The sequence below is a fragment of the Euprymna scolopes genome, chromosome 38 (assembly GCF_053919585.1).
Source record: "Euprymna scolopes isolate OS-2025 chromosome 38, ASM5391958v1, whole genome shotgun sequence".
Lineage (NCBI taxonomy): Eukaryota > Metazoa > Mollusca > Cephalopoda > Sepiida > Sepiolidae > Euprymna > Euprymna scolopes.
In genome coordinates, this window is record NC_136519.1 from 1,785,308 (window position 1) to 1,806,869 (window position 21,562).

Sequence of the window (21,562 nt, forward strand, 5' to 3'; positions counted from 1 at the left end):
AAAAAGAATATGGATATACGAGACGCGGACGACGCGACCTTCTCCAGTCATGCGAGAAAATGCAACGAATTTATTTCCTCATGAAAGAGACGATGGCTTTTTCCCATCATGCAAAAGAGATATGGATGAGCCGAACGCACAATGTGATATCTTATCCCTCCAGGCTTTAATATGTGGTAACTCCTTTGTAAATAAAAAAAAAACTAACAAGGAATAAGACACTGAAAAAAAACAATATATTCCAAATACTCTTTGTACAGTGTATGGCAATAAAACCTACAAATGACCATTGCTATTGAGTTAATGCAACATAATCACATTGACACACTGATTCTCATTAGATCAACAAAGTTAAGCAACATTAAGTCTGGTCACTATCAGATGGGCGACCAATTTGGAAATACCAGGCACTGTATGTAGGAGGATGTCGACATCTCCCTGCAAGAGTTGTAAAAACCTAACATCATCATCTCTTCTAACAAGGATATACACGCAAGTGGAGGCCATTTGTGAATGTCATACTCCCATGAAACTTCCTCTTTTGGAGGAAGCCAGTTAAACCCACCTAGTGCCTCAGTTTCCATTTTTTATTGAGATAACGAAGCACAGATAATTATAATAGTGGCTTTATATAATTAATATGCGCAATGAAATCTATATATATATATAAAAGCGAAAATGTGTGTATGTATGTATGTTCGCTTAGCATATGTCGGGTCTGGTCGCAATCATTAAATATACAAGACTACCTATAATTTCTCGGTATAATTTATCATTTTTTTTTGGTGGCTTCTCGAGGCCATCACTCATTTTAAAAACTTTTTATATCACGTCGAAATCATAATATCTACGAGTTACAAACGGGGGTCGCGTGTGTATTTAGTTTGCCCGACTTTCAAAAGTTAAATATTCAACATTTTTTGATCGGCGCGTGTATAATAAAAGTGAAACTAATACGAAGGTTGTTTGCATCGTTCCCAACACGTCCAAAAGCAATCAGCTTTGATCAATGCGGTTTTTTCCTTATATCAGACAATTGCTATTCAATTTGGACAATCCCCTTTCAATGGGGAGTTGGTCCCCCCCTCCCACCATCTTGGGGAAGCCCAAACTGCCCCGCAGTAAATGAAAAAACATTCCCACAGTGAAACAAAGTAAACAAACGCCAAAAAACTGGCCCGTCATCGTAACGCCCCCGCGATGACCTCATTAAGCATCCACCTGTCAATCAAACCTCCTTGACTTGACTCACTTTAATCGCTCTTACATTAATATTGTCGCCGTAGCGCAGGTGTTCAGGCTCAGTCTATAGGCCTCAAGGCTCCAGGTTCAAGCCCACATGCCACCAACCACCCCCATCTGTTTTTTTTTTTTTAATCGCTATCGTTAAGTTTCCTTTTTGTTCTGATACCCCTCCTCCAAAAAAAACACACCCACACAACTACAAATACCCGGGCACCGCCGGGTACCCCCCCCCCACACACACACTAGTAATGAATAATGATCAAGTAAACTTCAGATCTAAGTGACGATCTTCTAAAGATTGAAGGTTCAATCCTCAGTACATTATAGGATATTAAGATTATAATTGCAAATTAATTAAGATTTCTATTTGGTCATGGCTGACAGAATGAGAGCATGGTACTGCTGTGAATTAATCATTTAATGAACATGAATTCCTCCTCACAAAACTATGATTGTATAGTGTAAGCCATAAAAATGGGCAGGTATTGTAGTGGAAGTATAGGGAAAATGTTAAAAGATACGCTGAAAGCCGAAGCTTAAGCATATTACTAATTACAACTATAAACACAAATTCATTAAGGCAAATTACTAGATTGTATTGCTGGATTATTGTAGACAAAGGGAGGTGATGGTGGTCTAGTAGTTACCGAGATGAATTAATAACCTGCTTCAAATGTAATTTGTTCCACAAAAATCATTCTTACTTTGAATGTTGGCAAACTTCATGTGGTCCCTCTTGTAAGTACCCTATGTCATTCTAGAATAAATTCTGGCCTAAAAATATTGGGGAAACCAATGTTAACAATAGAATCTTTTGATTCATACAAGATGATGATGATGATGATGATGACAATAGCCAAAGCCACTCAGCTACTTCAAACAAATATATCCCTTTCCGTAACATATCAATTAAATAAAGGATTCAGTTTGAAATTCTCTACAGATTCACAAGTTCGATGAGGTACACCTTAAAAACTCAGAGATTACACCAGTTGCAATACTGTGAGAATAGTAGTCCGAATAACCCAAGATAAGCTAATGCATTGTTTAAAAAGCAATCAATACGACCCTTGTAAGTCTGTCGCTGAGCCGAGATTTGACATAAACTGTCCACAGATATTTATGGAATTTTTTGTATCATCTTTATCTGTTGGCAATCGGCATTGTCAATGATTTTTTTACACACATTCACCTCAAATAATGCATATCGCCTCTTGGACGTAAGAGGTTACGATTTGAGACCATGCTTAGGAAAGATTAACAAGATGTTGGTTTATATTACATTTAAACTTCTGCATATAAGTACAGTAAGGAAAGCAGGTAGCAGGAAGGGAATTCCGAAGTTTAGATGTTCGATGAAAGAATCTATTAGAGTAGAGAGTTTTCTGACATTTAGAGACTTCAACAGTGAAGGGGTGCGATTTTGTTGCTAAGCAGGTTTGTTGGGACCTGAGAAATATTTGCCCATTAGGATCTGTGAAGGTAATCTCACAAACACAGTATCGAGTAGTGAACTGGAAGCAATGCAACAAGAATGAAGCAGTTACCATGGAAATATCCAATGTGGTACCAGAATTCCAAAGCACATCATAATCATCAAGTTGAACTAAGAATCATAAACATTTAAAACTATCACCAATCCTAATTCAACCTAGGAGTTCTAGAAGTGTAAGCCATGTTTAGTTTCAGAACAGTTTCTGATGGTTCGTTGTTATACACAGGTTCTGAGAGGTGACTGGTTTGCAGTAGACAGAACAGTTTCTGATGGTTCGTTGTTCCACACAAGTCCTGAGTGGTGACTGGTTTGCAGTAGACAGTTCCATAGAGCAAAAAATTCTTACCGTGTTGAGATGGAAAAAACATTGCGGAATTGCTACAGAAAAGGTTTAATATTTATGGAGCAATTCTGGTTTCTGATTGGTCGGTAGCAGAACGTGAATTAATTTGATTCGTCAGTTCCTAGCAGCATCGTTTATAAATAGAATAGCCTGACTGTGTGGGATCATACCCCATTATACTTCTTGTCTGATGGGATGTGTCTCCTAGCGGCTTCGGCTGCAGGGAGACAGGGTAGTACATGTCAAGTATTCGTCACTTGACACTCAGCCCAACAGGTGAGGGGCCGGGAACCGGCCCAGCACCTGTTGGACTGAGGTACACCGCCTGGGTAATACCTAGGAGGTCCACCCTCCCAGGCCTTGCCACCGGGCTTTCCGGTGGGGCAAGTTTATTGCTTGCTGCCTGAGGCGCCCCGACCGGGGAATGCCGACGGGGTTACTCGGGCAATTTTTAGAATTGCAGGAGTGCCCCTCCTTTAGGGGAGCCTGCGGGTATCCCACTTTCCCGGCCTTGTGCCAAATAATGCTGATGTGGGCAGCATTTAAATAAATACCCCATTATGAATAAAAAATATTGCAACATCCCCCCTATTTTTTTTATAATGGGGAAGTCCCTTGTGTTCATTCTGCTTAAAAATAAATATATGTTTTTATATTCAATTATACATAACAAAAATTAGAAAGTATTTGGATCTTAAAATTTTAGCATGTAAAAAGACGCCATTTTTAATTGTTTTTAAATGTTAAACATGTGTACAGAGGAGAGAAATAAAAGAAATGGAACGTATTTTTACCTTAAAAAGGGGTGAGTATGTGAAAAAGAAACCATTTTTAAATTTGATTATTGTTCAAAAACGCATACATATAAATAAATATACATAAAAATAAACATACATGCAATATGTACCCGGTTAATGAGAGGGTTTTTTGTTTGTTTATTTTTTGTTAATTAAAACAATGCAAAAATTAGGATATTTTTGAAAAATAAGAAACAAAACTAATGTGCAAAAAAAATAAATAAAAGTCAAAACGCATGCAAAAAGTATTTGTTGAAAAGAAAAATCGCACAGAAAATGTTTGCAAAAAAAAAAAAAATGATGCAAAAAAACTATTTGTCAAAAGGAAATTTACAAAGAAAAGGTTTTAAAAAAGTGACTTTTAAAAAAAAAAAATTTTTTTATTTCAGCTAAAGTATTAGTTACGCATTAGTAGGTTAAAGTGTTAATACAAATAAAATGGATACAGTTTAATGTCTTGTCCAGGACTATTTGTTTTTCTTTTGATATATAGAAATTTATATACATACGTGCATACAGGTCCATGAAAAAATTATTCAAGTTTAAGTTTTGAAGAAAAACGCTTTAACTTTATTCTTGTTGCGGGTTTCGTGAATACATCAGTGATATTTTGTTCTGATGATATGTAATTCAAAATAATGGTTTCCTTTTTCACCTCGTTTTTTATGAAATTGTATTTCATATCTATATGCTTAGATCTTTGGTTGATTATCGTGTTCTGTGCTAAGACTATACTGGCTTGATTATCACAATTAATTACTACAGGGTTTTTAGTTAATTCTGGCTCTAAAATAGTCTTTAGGATATTTTTAAGGTAAAGTGCTTCCTGGGTGGTGTGTGTGATTGCAATAAATTCTGCTTCACACATAGAGAGAGATACAACCTGTTGCTTTTTAGATTTCCATGAAATAATAGGCCCATTTTCTGAGAGTCTGAAACAATATCTAAATATATTTTTTCGATCTTTGTCGTCTCCCCAATCTGAATCCAAAAATCCTTCTAATTTTAGGGGATTTTTTGATTTTCTTAATACTAACTTCTGTTCTTTAATTCTTTTTAAATAACGAAGGACTTGTTTAGCTCTGTTTAAATCCTTGATTGTCGGTCGTGATAATTTTCGTGACAGTTTTGTTACTGTATAGCATATGTTGGGTCTGATCACAGTCATTAAATAAACAAGACTACCTATAATTTCTCGGTATAATTTATCATTTATTATTTCAGATTCTGTGTGTATATTTTTATTAATATCATTTTCGACTGGTGTAGAGCGTTTCTTGCACTATCCCATTCCAAATTTTAATAGTATTTTGTCGATGTATCTCGATTGATTCATCATAATAAGTTCTTTGCTTTGAGTAAATTCTATCCCCCAAAACCAGGATATTTTGCCAAGATCGGTCATTTTGAATCTTTTACTTAATTTGTTCTTAACATCGGTCAGCATTATGTCACAATTTGATGCGATTAAAATATCATCGACCCACAAAACCAAAATCAGTAGCTTATCGTCTTTGAGTTGGGTATATAAACAGGGGTGTACAGCGCATTGTTTAAATTCTTGTTTAATAATATAATCATGAAATACTGGATTCCAACACTGAGCACTCTGCTTTAGACCATATAATGACTTGATAAGTCGCCACACGCTATTTTTATTTTTCATTATAAATCCCTCTGGAGGGGTAATATAAATTTCACAGTCTATTGGGGCATTCAAATAAGCATTTTTTTTACGTCCGTTTGATGTTTAGGTCATATTGCAATACGATTTGCAGTAAAATTCTGATTGTCATTAGGTTTGTGGTTGGTGAAAACGTAGAAAAATATTCTATACTGTAAATCTGACAGTACCCTTTAGCAACAAATCTAGCTTTGTACTGTTCTACACCTGATGCTGTAGTCTTTTTGTAAAGATCCATCTTCTAGAAATAACATGTTTATCTTTTGGGAGAGGCACTACTGTATAGGTATCATTTTCGGTTAAAGCATTTATTTCTTTTTTCATGGCAATTTTCCATTCATCACAATGTTCTGAATTAATTGCTTCGTTAAAGCTTTTTGGCACATTTTCCATTGAATAGCAATAATCGATTTGATAGTTTTTTATATTGTCGACCACAAAAAAATTGGGTCGCCTTGTATTTCTTTTGGGATATCTTTCGACTTTATCATCATCATCATAGATACTCTTGTCTCCATCATTTTTAATTTCTTCGTTTGTTTTTAATAATTTGAGGAAATATAATTTCATCCTCTTCATATGATGGGTTTTCATCTTTAAAATTAAACGCGTCTGTGAATTTTACACATCGGGTTCTTTTTATTTTATTTTGCGCTGGAAAAAATACTAAATTGGCTGGACTGTTTTTATCGTATCCAAGAAATATACCTCTGTCGGCTTTAATATTCAATTTACTCTTTTTATCTATATATGCAAAGCAAGTTGAACCAAATATATGCATTCTGCTTAAATTTGTTTTTTTCTACCACAGAAAGATTCAGATGGAGTTTTAAATAGTGTTTTGTTAAAGCACCTGTTGCATATATAGGCTGCCGCCATAAGTGCATACGTCCAGAGGTTTTTGGGGAGTTTTGATTCAATGAGTAGGCATCTTGCCATTTCAAAAAGTGTCCGCCACGCTCTTTCAGCAATCCCGTTTTGGTGTGGCGATCTAGGAGCAGATTTTTCATGCTTGATATGATGGTTAATTAGTAAAAGTTCAAAGTCTTTATTGGTGAATTCCGTACGGTTGTCAGAGCGAATACACTTGACTTCACCGTAGGGAGCCATGTCAGCTAAATATTTTTTAGTTGCTAGCAGGGTATCAGATTTGTTCTTTAAAAAGTGAACCATTATTAAACCTGAATATCATCTACGAAATTCAACACATATCTATAATGTTCTCTGGCCATCGGTTCCAAAGGACCATTCAAGTCACAATGCACCATTGATAGGATTTTTTTTGGCCTTCTTGTCTGATATCTTGCTTTGATAGTTTGTCATTTTCCCTTGCGTACAGACGTCACAGTTGAAGTTTTTTGATATTTGTATTTTCATTCCATCAACTACAGTCAGCAACTTTTTTATTTCAGGTATATTGCAATGTCCAAGAATTTTATGCCATGTCTGTAGATCATGGCAGGTGGTTTTCGATGGGACTACGCTATTTAAATAATATAGTCTTCCATTTTCAAATACAGTTCCATTCGGGTACACCAGTTTTGATTTATTGGGGCTAAAGTTCACCTTTATTGTTCCTTAGCGAGATTTTAGCATTGCCTCTTTTCAAAATGATATCATTTACTCAACTCCCGTCAGCTAGTTCTACAAAGTGATTTTGTGGCTTAAAGTTGGGGTCAAAATTGATAAAATCAGATTCCTTCATAATCACGTACCGTGGCACCACAATCGACAAGAAAATTATTGTTTGTTGAAGCATTAAACGTACACGAAAATAAAAATGTATGTTCGCTAACAGCGCTCTCAACATTTTTAATGGAGTCACCATTTTGAGTCCTGTATCTACATTGGAAACTCTTGTGATTAAGTCGTCCACAATTATAGCAAATAATTTTTGTACTTTTCTTAGGAGAAAAATTGTTTTTGGCAAAGTTGCGGTTTTTATTCCTGGTATGGGTATAATTTAATTTTGGTGTTTTTATGTGTGTATTTTTAAATTTCATGATATTTGTGGATTCGTTTTTTTCTGTGATCATTTTCTCAGTTTCCTCGTAACTTCTGAGTGCTACCTTGAATTGGCTAAAAGTCATGGGTTTTTCTTTCTGGGTTATCACAGTGGTAAATGGCTTGAAATCACTCAGTTAATCCTTTAAGGACCATCTTATAACTTCACCAAACAGTTTTAAAGAATTTGCAGTCGTTTCGGCTCTTATAATATAATCAGTAATAGTTTCGGTTTCCATTCGTTTTAGAAAGGTCAGTTCAGTATATAAAAAAATAATTTTGGGTTTTCCTTTCGATAAATAATGCTCTCTCAATATGTATGTTCAATGCTTTGTAGCCATCATCCAGGGCTTCTCTCATTACTAGTGATAGACTTCGGTCATCTAAACATTGTATTAATTCTGCAAAGACAGTTGCGTTCTTTTCAATGAAGTCGGGGTCGTTTCTGTTTTCAGGTTGTGTTTGAAGTGCTGTGTAGCTTTTGGATTCGTAGACATCCTAGAAATTTAACTTTCCACAATTCGAATTTTGATTCAGATCCATCGAAATAAAGACGCACGCTGGGCCCATAACCTCTAGAAGTGTAAGCCATATTTAGTTTCAGAACAGTTTCTGATGGCGCGTTGTTCCACACAAGTCCTGAGTGGTGACTGGTTTGCAGTGGACAGTTCTACAGAGCAAAAGATTCTTACTGTGTCGAGATGGAAAAAACATGCGAAACTGCTACAGAAAATGTTTAATATTTATGGAGTAATTCTGGTTTCTGATTGGTCGGTAGCAGATTCGTCAGTTCCTAGCAGCATCGTTTATAAATAAAATCACCCGACTGTGTGGGATCATACCCCATTATGAATCAAAAATATTGCAACGTATATGTGCATAGAAAAAACTATAAAAATTTTACTTCATTATCTCGAGAAAGTATATTTGGATGGCAGAGCTATTGAGGTTGTCCAGGAGCCTTTTTTTCCCCTTCAATGATACGATTGGGCCACAGAGGAAAGCTTCTGTTAGTGTGATTACAAAATTACATTTGCTGGCAATTAATGAAAGAATCAATCAGGCATGACAGTCCTTTTCCATGAAATTCTTTATTTGGTCAATCAACGCTGGTGTTCTGACTTCCTTACTTCTCCCCCATTTCTCATCATGCTCAATTCATACAAGATGGTCCAAAAACAATCCGAAGCATTCCATACATTTCTGTAAAATTTTTTCCAAGTTTAAATTTTTTTTTACTGTATATTGTTCTTTTACAGTGACCTCACGTCCAGATTGTATTTTTGAAATTCAAGAGTTGTGACAATCAGGCTTTAGTTGAGTGTATTCCAATTCCTGCTGTAGCTGTTTATTTGAACCTGAAATCGTAAAAATTGGTCAGTCATCTCATAAGATGTATAGCAATAACATAGTGAATTTTCAAGAGCCTACGACAATTTTAAATGCCTGTACAAAAAGAAGTCTGGAAACTTATTGAAGACACCTTGTATGTGCTGAGAGGTGATATGTATTACATGCAGAGAAATTATATAATGTGAGTCTTAAATCTGGCTTATATATGATAACTTTGGAGAACGATTACATCTAGAGAGTATTGGGTGATGTATGTGGAATAGGAGACTTTCTTGATTTGGTCATATTGAAAGAACGGATGAGAGTGCGTGTGTTAGTAGGTGTAGAAAAGTTGAGATAGCAAGATCAGTTTGTTGTGTTGTTGAATGTATATATAATTTATATATTATATACACACTTACAATTCTTTTGTCGCTATTCTTAAAATCAAACACAGACACAAATTTCAAAGAATAATTTTTATTTACAATTAAGCTTCTAGTTCATTGACAAAGAGAGAGTCGTTAGTTGTAAGGGGTCGGTTGGTGTGTGGCTCAACGAAGAAGAGCTGCCACGATGTCAAATCATGCTCGCCGCTGTGTTTGCACTCTCCGTTTTCTGTTGTTTATTTTTCTCTTATATAATCAGAAATCAACATTCCTGGAATTGTAAACATTAAGACATTACATTCTCTTTTTCTAATTTGCATAACGCAATTCATAACTTCTGACCTTGGAATGTAAATAGTTCTTTGTCTTTGTTTTGCTTCCGATTATTCTTATGGGACCAAAAATGTAGGTCAACTTTATCTAGAATGTGTGTGTGTACACCTTTGCTTTCAAATGCACATCGCCACACCTTTATATCCAACAAGTTGGGATGGGAAAGCCAGGGAGAATATGGGAGGATATGATAAAGATGAATTTGAGAGAAAGAGGGATAAATAAAGACCTGGCCAGAGAGAGGTTAGCTTGGAAGACAATTTCTAAAAGCTGTCCAACACATGCCAGCATGTGAAAGATGATAATGATGATAACGATAAACGTTTTGTTAATTAGAAAAAAAAGGTTACGGGTGGTGGTGGTGGTGGTGGTGGTGAATTATATTTAAAGAGAACACAAATGTTTAGCAGGCTCAGCAATAACTAAATCATGTTAGTTAGGTGATGTCATCAGTCATGGATTACATAATATCAAACACATTGAACACTCACATCTGATATCGCTATACATCATGTGTTGGATTGTTGACCGAGTAACCTTGAACCATTCGGCGATGGTTGTAAGTATTTTCTGATATTGAGGAACTGCTGGACATCTAACTGGACGATCTGTTTAATAGACATAAGCCAGTTTGTGGCTGGCTAACCTCACTCGTATAGAACATTTACACCGGATGACTTTTAATTGATATCTTCAAGTGAAACATACTAGACTCCTGAACGAGCCACCTTCAGGTGCTTATTGGCATGCTAAGATCATCCTTAATGATCGTGAGGAACTGCTGGACAAACTTGTCCATCTTACATTATAAAAAATATCGTTCTGTCAGGAAGTAATAACATTTTATGCTCATAGCTTAAACTATCCAATCAGTATAAAAATTTTTGGTGTCTTATAAAAAGGAAAGTTTTAAACAATTGTAATTAATTTCAAGTGTATTTTTATTACTTAAACATATCACCATGATTAATTCCTAACGATTTCTTTTTTTTTCAGATTATTAATGCATCATTCATATTTTCCCGCTAGATTCTAACTCATGTTGACCTGAAAACGATATTCTATAGTCACCAGAAAGGGAGTCATCTTCCATCATGATAAAGCTTGTCCTCACACAGCACTATTGCCAAAAGATCTTCTAAGTGAATTTGGTTAGGAAATCTTGCCCATCCTACATATTCTCCTGACTTAACTCCCTCAGATTATCGCTTATTTCAAGGATTGCAAAACCATTTAGATGGCTTTAGGTTAATATAATGAGATGAGATTGAGCATGTTTTTTTTTATTGCATTTTCACCCCAAACAAAGCACTGTGCCACTTTGATGTAGGGGACTACTATCAAGGACATAAGTTGCAGGGATACTATGTAGGGAGTTGAGCAGCAAGATGTCTGTTCACATTACATTTGAACTTCTGCATATCAGTACAGTTGGGGAAGCAGGAACCCAGTAGGGAATTCCAAAGTCTAGCAGTTCTGAGAAAGAAACTATTAGAGAAGAAAGCTTTTTTACATCTAAGGATCTCTACTGCGTAGGGGTGGGACTTTGCTGCTTGTCAGGGGAATTTATGTTGAGGGGATAGAAAGGCTTGTAGTTCATTGGAGCATTCACCATTAATATATTTGTAAAACAGACAGAGGGTTGCAACATTTCATTGATGGGACAGAGGTTGAAGCTTAGATGATAGTTCAGGACATGAAAACCTAAAGTACTTTATAAACAAAGTATTTATAAGCTCATTAACAGATAGAATTTATAAAGAGCAACTTTTGTACCAAGCTAAAAGAAAGCATTTTTTTCGGTGTGGTTAGTCATGAACTGGTAACAGGACACTTACATCTCACATCTTTTAATTGATGTCTTTATGTGCAATGTGCCCAATTGCAGACCAAACTACTTTGAGCAGCTCAGCAATAAACCTCCTTGACTCCTTAATGATGTTGAAGACCAATCGGGCAAAATTATTCATTCTAATGTTCATTATAAATAATACAAGTTAGATTCATATTTCAAAACCTAATGAATTTTATAAGCGAGATATTTATAAGCTCGTTGACAAATGGAATCAAGTAATAGAGAGCAAAGGTTGTTATTCTTTTGAGTTAAGATTTTCAAAAACAGTTTTTCATTTTCATGATAAAATTTTAAATTAGCAAAAGCTTTTGCACTGACCTAATAGATGTTTTTTTTCTTAAATATGGTCAGTCATGACACTTATATCTATCACCTTTTAATTGATATTTTCATGCAATGTGTCTGATTTTTGTTGACTCGTTAGGGTCGTTCTTAATGATGTTGAAGACCCGTTGGACAAAATTATTCTTTCTTCTTGATTCTAACCCTCATTATAAATAAGTTAGATTCATATTTCACATGAAAACCTAAAATATTTTACAAGCAAGATATAAGCTCGTTGACAGATATAATCAAGTTATAGAGCTCAACGGTCGTTATTGTTATGATTAAAAATTTTCAAAAACACAGTTTTTCATTTATAAAATGAAATTTTAAATTAGCCAAATCTTTGTCACTGACCTAATAAATAATTTTTTTGTTAAATATGGTCAGTCATGCTAATGGCATATCTAATGCTTTTTAATTGATATTTTCATGTAATGTGCCTGATTGTGAATTAACTCAAGTGGAGCTGTTTGTCGATGATTTTTGTTGACCTGCTGAGGTCGTCGTTAATGATGTTGAAGAACCGTTGGACAAAATTATGCATTCTAATTTTAATTTTAAAAAACATGCTTTGATATTTAACAAAAACAGAATTAATTTATTTTATTGTGGGGGCCCATGGCGCAGCGGATAGAGACGTTAAATCTCTACGGTTCCAGGTGAGCATTGTTTGAAGATAGCGGTTTCAATCTTACTCAAAGCTGGCCAGAGGCTTACTTGGCCCAAACATGGTGAGACCACAACAACTATGGAAGGCAGTAATTGCTGAGGATACAGTTAGGAGATTCAGAGTTTCTATCCCGTCGTGGTTACCACCTGACAAAGGCCAGAAGAATAATTGGCCGAAACATTGTGAAGCAACAACTAAACAGATGAAGATAATAGTCTGCAATAAAAAAATTAATAAATAATACTCATCTCAATAATGAATTCCAATTAAATAATATATAAAGAACAGAATTGTTTATATTTAATGCTGATCAAGTTGAACAAGTTCATTTGTTGGGTTACAAATCGTTTTCTGTGAGTGCTCAACCATGAACGGCTTAACATCAGCTGCATCAGACAGATCTGAGTTGTAAGTGATATCTTTATGCACGACTCGTCGGATTGTCGCATCAGCAACATTGAGCTGTTTCGCAATAGCCCGGATTGACTTGCTGGGTTCATTCTTAATGATTTCGAAGACCCGCTGGATAAACTCGTCTGTCCTAACATCCGACCGTCTTAAATGTTTCTTTCTCTTGGCCACCGATGACACGTCTCCATCTGATGCCTGCAGCTGATTTCTTACCTTAAACACAAATGACCTGGCCACATTGAAGAAGCGGGCAATTTGCAAGTCACTGCGGTTAGACGCTATGGCCACAAGTACAGCATTTCTTTTCATTTCCTTTGTTAGAGTAATATCTGGCATGCTGACACTGTTCCATGTGCCTGAAAGGATAAAAGGTAAAATTTGAGAGTTCCAATCATGAAGTGTTGTTCCAATTTATTTGCCTCCCTGCATCTCTGGAAGGTTAAGTGTTAGTTAATTAATAACCTTTAATATTTAATTATGAATTAAATAAAGAAAACATACTTTTCTTGCTTCAAATAAAATTCATATGGGAAGTCATATCAATGGTTAGCAAAAGGAAACAAATCAATTAACAATGTAACATGTTTTTAGCCTTACACACAGATACGCAGAGAGACACGACTGTTTATTTACATGATTACACACAAAGAGAAAGTACACAAGATACACTCGTTTTTATATATAAGCAATCAAAGGGAGATAACTCTGAGTTACTTAACAGCTTAAGTAACATGTCACTTATACCAACCAAGGGAGGCAACTCTTCACATATTGTTCAAGGGACACAACTTCAACAGATTGCTAATTTTAATATTATGGTTGTTAAGTGGTTAACAACACTGATTGATGACCTTGATGTTCAAAGTTCAAATCTGGTTCCTTCCACAAAATCACTTTCACTTAAGATGTTAACAAACTTAAAACAAAATTTTTTTTTTACATGAAGTCGGGCGGCCTGGTAATATATCTATAAATGTAAGAATGTGTATGTATGTATGTATGAGGATACTTCTCAACCTATTTACTCAATAAAATTTTCATCTACAGACTTGAAATTTGGTATATAGGTTATTCAGACATGTGGAAAACATTTTAATTAGTTTTCATTAAAAAACAAAGGGATGTTAATGGGTCAAAATTGAAAAATTAGTACGTGGGACATCAATGGATTTTTATCTGTTTGTCAACTGTTTCACAAATGTGCATGCGTGAATTGTTCACATGACAGATTTCTTATCTTAAGAATAAGTAGGCTTGAAAATACTTTTTAAAAATCGTGTCAAGTTAGCCTAATGTTTATCATACTTGGCTCACTGTCTTTAGGTTTTGGTTTCGATTTCAACTCAAAGTGAATTGTTTAGGAAAAAACATAATCCTCGAAACAGGTCTCAGTTTCTGTATGAATTAAAATATAATGTTTATGAATATTTAATGACCGGGCAACACCGAGTAGCCTGCTAGTAATTTATATTTGTTTGTGTAATTCAAGAATATTTGGTTCAAATAAACTTCCATCTATGCTTGACTTATCCACCAAGTTTCGGTCCGGAATGTTCAACACTCTTTGTTTTAGCACCATTCATGGTAAATACACCTATATATGACGTGCAAAAAAATGTCAATAACTCATACTACTCTCTTGGCAATGGTCTTTTTCAGTTCAGAAATAATCTCAGAATTTGTTTTGATGGAAATTTTGTGATAATTCTTTTAAAATCTAAAAGATTTGAAAATAAATGGATAAATAAAACACCTCGAATTCTCTAACAACTTGATCATAATCATAAACAGAAAAAAACAAAGCATAATGGCCATAAAGTGAGTGATCATTTTAGGTTAAATTCATATAGAAAACTGATCTCCTGTCTAAAATGTTAAATATTTAAAAAAAAAAAATTAAAAAAATAGAATTCTCTAGCACCATAATAGGAAATTCTACACGGAAATAAATGGACCATGAAAAAGGTATAAAAATAAGTTCTGGAAAAAAGTTTAAGGTTTGATTAGGGTAACAAAAAAGAATAAAAACAGGGTGCTTGTGTAGATTAATGGTCTTTAAAACTAATGCATTTAAGGTGAAAAGATTATTACATACTTACATGTCATGTCTAAATTAGTATAAATTCCAAAAATTATGAAAAATGATTCAGTAGAAAAATAATGATACTTTTGAACGTTGCACACCGTAAATGTTCGCTTGGGCTCAATCAATGTAAAGCTGAGATATGTCAAGCAGTGATAAAATTAAAAAAAACAACGCTAAGAAATGTAAAATAAAAACATTTATTGGATACTAATTTCAATAAAAGAAAATTGGAAAAACAATAAAATAAAATATAAAAACTTACCGTAAGTTTCATTAATAATTTTTTTTTTAAATGAGTAGAAACATATTTTTTTGTTTTTATTTTCATGTGATTAAAAACTAAATTTTTTATTAGGGTTTAGGATTAGGGTTAGAGTTTAGAGTTACTGTTAGGGTTAGAGTTTAGGGTATGTGTTAAGGGTTTAAGGTTAATGTTTAGGGCTAGGCTTTAGTGTTACAGTTAGGGTTTATATTTAGGGTTTAAAGTTAAGGTTTAGGGTTTCCATTTAGGGTAAGAGTTTAGGGTTTAGAGTTACAGTTAGCGTTTGTGTTTGGGATTTAGAGTTACTGTTTAGGATCAGGGTTTTGGGCGAATAGTCTAAAGTTACAATTAGAGTGTCCATTTAGGGTTTAGGTCTAGTGTTTAAGGTTTAACAGAAAATAACATTTATTCACTACTAGTCACAATTAAAAAAATGGAAAAACAATAAAATAAAAATACAACAACAACCTACTGTTAGTTTTATGAATAAATATTTTCTTTTTGTAAATAAGTAGAAAAATTTTTTTTCAAGAGAATTTTAATAATTTGATTTTTTTACAGAGTTTTTAACTTTCTCTGGCATTTGTAACAATTTATCTCGGCTCATTAAATTTATTGTCAAGTGCTTATTCTTATTCTTATGAAAATTCAAATTAAAAACTAAATTTCCTTTTCTTCCAATTTATTAAAAGTCGTCTGTTTGGCTTTTTATTGGCTAAGCACATTTGTTATCACTTTTTATTTGCTAAACAACTTGATCAGCGCTCGGTATATTCTGGCAGTTTACATCAGCTGCCGATCGAGCCCATGCAAACATTTACAGAAATCTGGTGCACAATATGCAAAAGTAGCAAATAATAATTACAAGTAAAAATGGAATTTATCGAACCATCAAGTTTTATCATCTGTTTTAGTGTGGAACAGTTGTATGACCAATTCTTTTTGACAAACTGAATTATTTCCCTTGACTTAAAATGACTAAAGGTTTACCATTTTAAATAGAACATGATGGTAGATGCTTTTTTGTTGTCTCTATATAAATAAAATGAACTCATTTTTTCCCGTCGGATTTTGACCTTAATAGGATTAAAAATCAAGATATTTCATGCAAATATAATATGCACAAACGGCAGAACAATATCTGAGGGGTGTTATAGGCTTATTATTTCTCAAATTCCTCGATAATCTTAGATTTCTATACTTTTTCTGCTGAGAAGTCACGGCCAAAATCGGTTAAGATCAATGGAAGTGGTAAAATATTTTCTCTCTAATAAATTCCTCCTCCCCCTGCCACCACTTAACACCGTTTGGGGATCGTTCACAAGGAACAGTTGAGAAGAGAACACCGGTTTGGCTTCGTAGTTCTTTCATGTGAAGTTATTTAAAATCACTAAACTAAGCTGCAGTGCTCTGTGGCATAGTGGTTAGCGTGCTGGACAATTCACATTATATTTTCACGTTCGCGCCGACCTACCGTAGTAGGTTTTTTTTTTGGTTTTTTTTCCTAAACAACTGGAATGGACTTTTCTTGGTGGCCGAACTGTTAACGTTGCAGATGTTTTTTTTTGTTTTTTTTCACACTTTATTTTCCTACTTTTACTCATGACTCCGGGTTTGATCCTTCCTACTTACCTACCATAACATTTTTTAAAACTTCCCGAAAACAAACACTCGGGCAACGCCGGGTACCCCCGCTAGTTTAAAATATATTGAAAACATTTCTACTCAATCATTTTTTGTTATTTTTGGAATTTATTCTAATTTTGCCATGATATGTAATAATGTTTTCACCTGAAAAGCGTTAGTTTAAAAAAATCACGAATGTAAATAAGCACCAAAAAAACAGTTTGGTTCAAATTATATGTATAGATCACTTACTTTAAATTATTTATTTTTTTATTGCATTTTCACCCCAAACAAGGCACAGTGCGACTATCTGGGACATAATTTGTGTAGCAAAATGTAGTAAGCAAAAATCAGGAACAAAGATAAGAAATAGTTTCGCCCTGCACCGCCCACCTCTAGAAGAGAGGGATTTCTTGGCTGTAATAATCGTAGAGAAAGAAGGAGACAAAAAAAAGGCAGAAGAAAACTTGCTTCCCCCAGATACGTGGTTCACCACAAAGAATAATCCAACCGTCAGAACCACCTACACACACTGCTTAACTGCTTCCCAGCGTCCTGCCTTTATAGCGGCTGGGAATTATATATTTGCATAATCGCGCAAGAGTAGACGCGATTCTGCGAGAATTGCATGGGGTCAACGGTAATAAAAACCCATGGACGACATTTTGGAACTCTCTCTTCTGCTCAGCCTGCAACATAACAGACGTATCCGAGGTAAACTTTTTATTTCCCCCCATTTCGGTTATTGCTAATTCTGCTACAATTTGCAAATCATGTAGGGAGTTGAGCAGCAAGATGTCTGTTTACATTATACTTGAACTTCTGCATATCAGTACAGTTGGAGAAACAGAAACCCGGAAGGAAATTCCAAAGTGTAGCAGTCCTAGGGAAGAAACTATTATAGAAGGCTTTCTGGCATCTGGGGGATCTCTACTGTGTAGGGGTGGGATTTTGTTGAAGGTATTGTTGTCGAGGGGCTACTAGTGCACGGAGTTCATTAGAGCACTTGTCATTGAAATACTTGTAAAGCAGGCAAAAGGATGCCATGTTTCGGCAATGAGACAGAGGTTTGTGCTTAGTTGACAAAGTGAGACCTATTAGTTTGGTGACTCTTTTTTTTCTTTTTTTTTTACAAGGTAGTCACCACTTATCAAGGCCCAGAAGCCACTCGGGGATAAGGGTTATTGTGTGTACAGTACGTTAGTGTTGGAGATTTGATAAAGTGTCTTACTTAAGGGGGCGGTTTGTCAGGAATTTGTTTACATTGGACTTGAAGACATCCAGGTTGTAGTCAGGTGGGAAACAGGCAACCGGAACAGAGTTCCACAGGCGTGCACTTCTAAGAAAGAAGCTTTGTTCATGGAATCTATGTTTTGATTTTGGCACAGATAAGGAGTAGGAAAAATTTTTGACAGTGGTTTCAGCTAGATGGGTGTTTATCCTGAAAGATTGGCGAGAGAGGACCAGAGATTGGAGTTCAGACGAGCACCTGCCATGGTAGTAACGATAAAACAAAGACAGGCTTGCAACGTCTCTTCTGTGGGAGAGAGATTGCAGGGAAGAGAAAAGGGCATCATCCACTAAACCACAAAGTCTATTTTGTACTCTGTCAAGGCAGGATAGGCTGTTTTTAGCAGCTCCTGCCCAGATATGGCAGCAGTACTCCATCCTTGGATGTACTTGGCTTTTATACAGATAGAGAATTGCATCAGGGGTGAGATATCTTCTGGAGCGGTAGAAGGATGCTACCATTTTTCCAACGACCTTGGCAACAGACTTGATGTACGTGTTCCATTTCAGATCAGGAGTAAATGTCAAGTCCAGAAGCTTATCAAAACATGGAGCTTCTCCTGGACGAGAGCCACCCATTTCAGTTGATGCCAGATGGGGATCAGAGCGTTGATGATGTAAAGACAGGAGCTTGGTTTTAGATGCATTAAAAGTAACCAGTCACCTCCTCCCCCACTGTACCATGCGCTCAAGATCAGAGGAGAGAGAACTTTGCCATTTACTGCCTTTGATGTGTTGCCGTAGATGGTCGTGTCATCAGCATAGATGTCAATGAATGATTTAAGTATGTGTTTTGGGAGATCATTGATGTATATCAGGAAGAGAGTTGGGCCTAGGATGAACCCCTGAGGGACTCCAGCATTAATATTGAGGGCCCCTGATTTCTGCCCATCAACCACTACTCTTATGAGCCTATCGGAGAGAAATGATTTAATGATCAAGAAAACATTTCCAGTTATACCATAGCTGGAAATCTTATGAAGTAATCCCTTATCCCATACCTTATCGAAGGCCTTTGATATGTCAAGAGCAATTGCCCTAGAGAGGAAGCCTTTGCCAAGAGATTCGCTAATCCTATGAGATATAACAGTTAGCACATCTGCTGTAGATCTGGCAGAACGGAAACCATATTGCATGTCACTAAGAAGGTTATTTCTGCTGAGGTGGTTGACTACTTCTCTATTTAATATAGATTCCAGCAGCTTACTCATGACACACAGGAGACTTATTGGTCTGTACTGAGAGGGAGATGACATCACCTGAATTCTTAAATACAGGGCATTTTGAACCCTGTCTAGAAGTGAGAGACTATTGGAAGATGCACCAGCCCAGATGTGACAACAATACTCCATACATGGGCGAATGGTGGCCTTGTAGAGGTACAGGATACTTTAGGCATAAATAACTATCTAGCACAGTAGAGAGAGCCCACCTTCTTTGCAGCAGCCTTGGCAATGCCCTCAATGTATTTGTTCCAACTTATGTTCCCTATGAACGTTAAGCTGAGGAGTTTGAGCAAAGTATCTTCCAGATAATGTGTCATAAGCCATAGCTATTCGTCGTTGAGAAGGTTTCTTGTAATTAGTGAAGGAAAAATGTTTAGTCTGGACAGCAATGAATGTTCCCATGCATTTTCTAAATTCTAAAATACCTTTTCCTTTTTCTCCCAAGCTTTTTAGGATGTTCACACTTAATCACCTGAAAACGTATAACTTCCCTTGCCCACGCATGGAGTATAGCTACCACATCTTGGCTGGTGCATCACCCACTAGTCTCTCCCTCTTAGAGAAATTTAAAAAAAAGAGTCTTAAATCTAATTGGTCTCACACTATCGACAAAACTCGAAACCCTGTCCCATCACCACAATGTCGCAATCCTGTACATCTTTTATAAATACTTGACCGGAATGTTTTTTTTTACTCACATTCACTGTTAAGCATATCTTCACTTGGAAGCAGGTAGCAGGAAGGGAATTCCAAAGTCTAGCTGTTCGAGAGCAGAAACTTTCTGGCATTTAGGTACCTCAACAGTGAAGGGGTGAGATTTTATTGCTAAACGGGTTTGTCGGGAATATGTACATCGATGAGACACAAGTGCAACAAGCTCCTCAGAGCACATTCCATTAAAATATTTGTAAAACAGGCATAGAGATTCAACATTGCGGTGATGGGACAGGGTTTGGAGTTTAGTTGACAAAGTGGAACCTGTTAGATTGAAAACTCTTTTTTGGACCCTATCCAAGAGGGAGAGGCTAGTGGTAGATGCACCAGCCCAGATGTGGCAACAATACTCCATGCATGGGCGAATGGTGGCCTTGTAGATGTGCTCTGATGAACCCACAGCACTAATACCCCCACCCCCGCCCTAGACGCACAAGCCCCCAACTAACTCAACAAAGCAGCAAAATTCTACCCTTTCACTATTATGGTCCTCAAATGACGAAAACTTTCTACTTTAATACTTTCCTCCCTGAAAATGCTAGATTTTGGAATTTCCTCTTTGTATGCTGACTATACTAACCTGTAAAAGTTTAAATGTAATGTGAACAGACATCTTGTTGCTCAGTTTCCCATAATTTCCAATTAGATTCCATCCCAAATAGTAGCCCCATACGTTTCAAGTGACAATATGCCTTGTTTGGGGTGAAAAGGAGTAAAAAAGATATATAAATAAAAAAATGGGCAAAACTTGCAGAGAATGCTTGGTTTTACGGTTGTTGTAAAAATGGAACGGAAATTTAAATTTCGTTCCGTTATAATCATTTTTTTTTTATTATTATTATGCTCCCCCAAAACGAAAGTAATCGAAAGAATTACATTCAACAATCGTACATTTTATATCTATAATATAAAGTTGAACGTCTGGTCACGAATATGCTCCTATATGGTTGACTATTATAGAAAACTGACTACTTTCCAGCTGACTACAACATGACCGTCCCCAAGTTTAATGTAAACACGTTTTTATTGAGCCAAACCCTAAATAATCAAATGATATTTCCACCACTAACAATTATTACGTTGTTGTCCCGGTGATCACCGTACACTCATTAACTCTTATCCTCGAGTGCTTTCGGGCCTTGATAAGTAGTTACACTTTTCTGTAAAAAAATGAACAATAAATAAATTGCAATTTAATTTATAAATTGAACTGCATTGGAAAAAGAGATTCCTTTCGATAATTTAATTATATCAAAAGTATTTTTTTTACGAATATCACTTACGTTTTTGCTGAGGAATTATAAAAACATAAAAAAAAAATGAAATAATTTTCTTCAGAAAAACATTAATTAAATTAGATGTAAACAAAACCCGATAAAAACATGTATTACTTCCGGTACTGTTACGAGGTGAATGAACATATTATTTCTTAAAATCATATTTTTATATCTATAAATAGTATCAATCAGCACA

General features: G+C 35.5%; 1 protein-coding gene across 1 annotated transcript; it reads right to left on the reverse strand.

Moving 5' to 3' along the window:
- Nucleotides 1-11,893: 11,893 nt before the first annotated feature.
- LOC145263050 (uncharacterized) lies at nt 11,894-21,494 on the reverse strand. Its single transcript, XM_080119879.1, has 2 exons — nt 21,373-21,494; nt 11,894-13,241 (listed from the first exon to the last, which is right to left on the reverse strand). Exon 2 carries the CDS (start codon nt 13,219-13,221, stop codon nt 12,775-12,777), a length of 447 nt encoding a protein of 148 aa, XP_079976005.1. The 5' UTR covers nt 13,222-13,241; nt 21,373-21,494; the 3' UTR covers nt 11,894-12,774.
- Nucleotides 21,495-21,562: the final 68 nt, after the last annotated feature.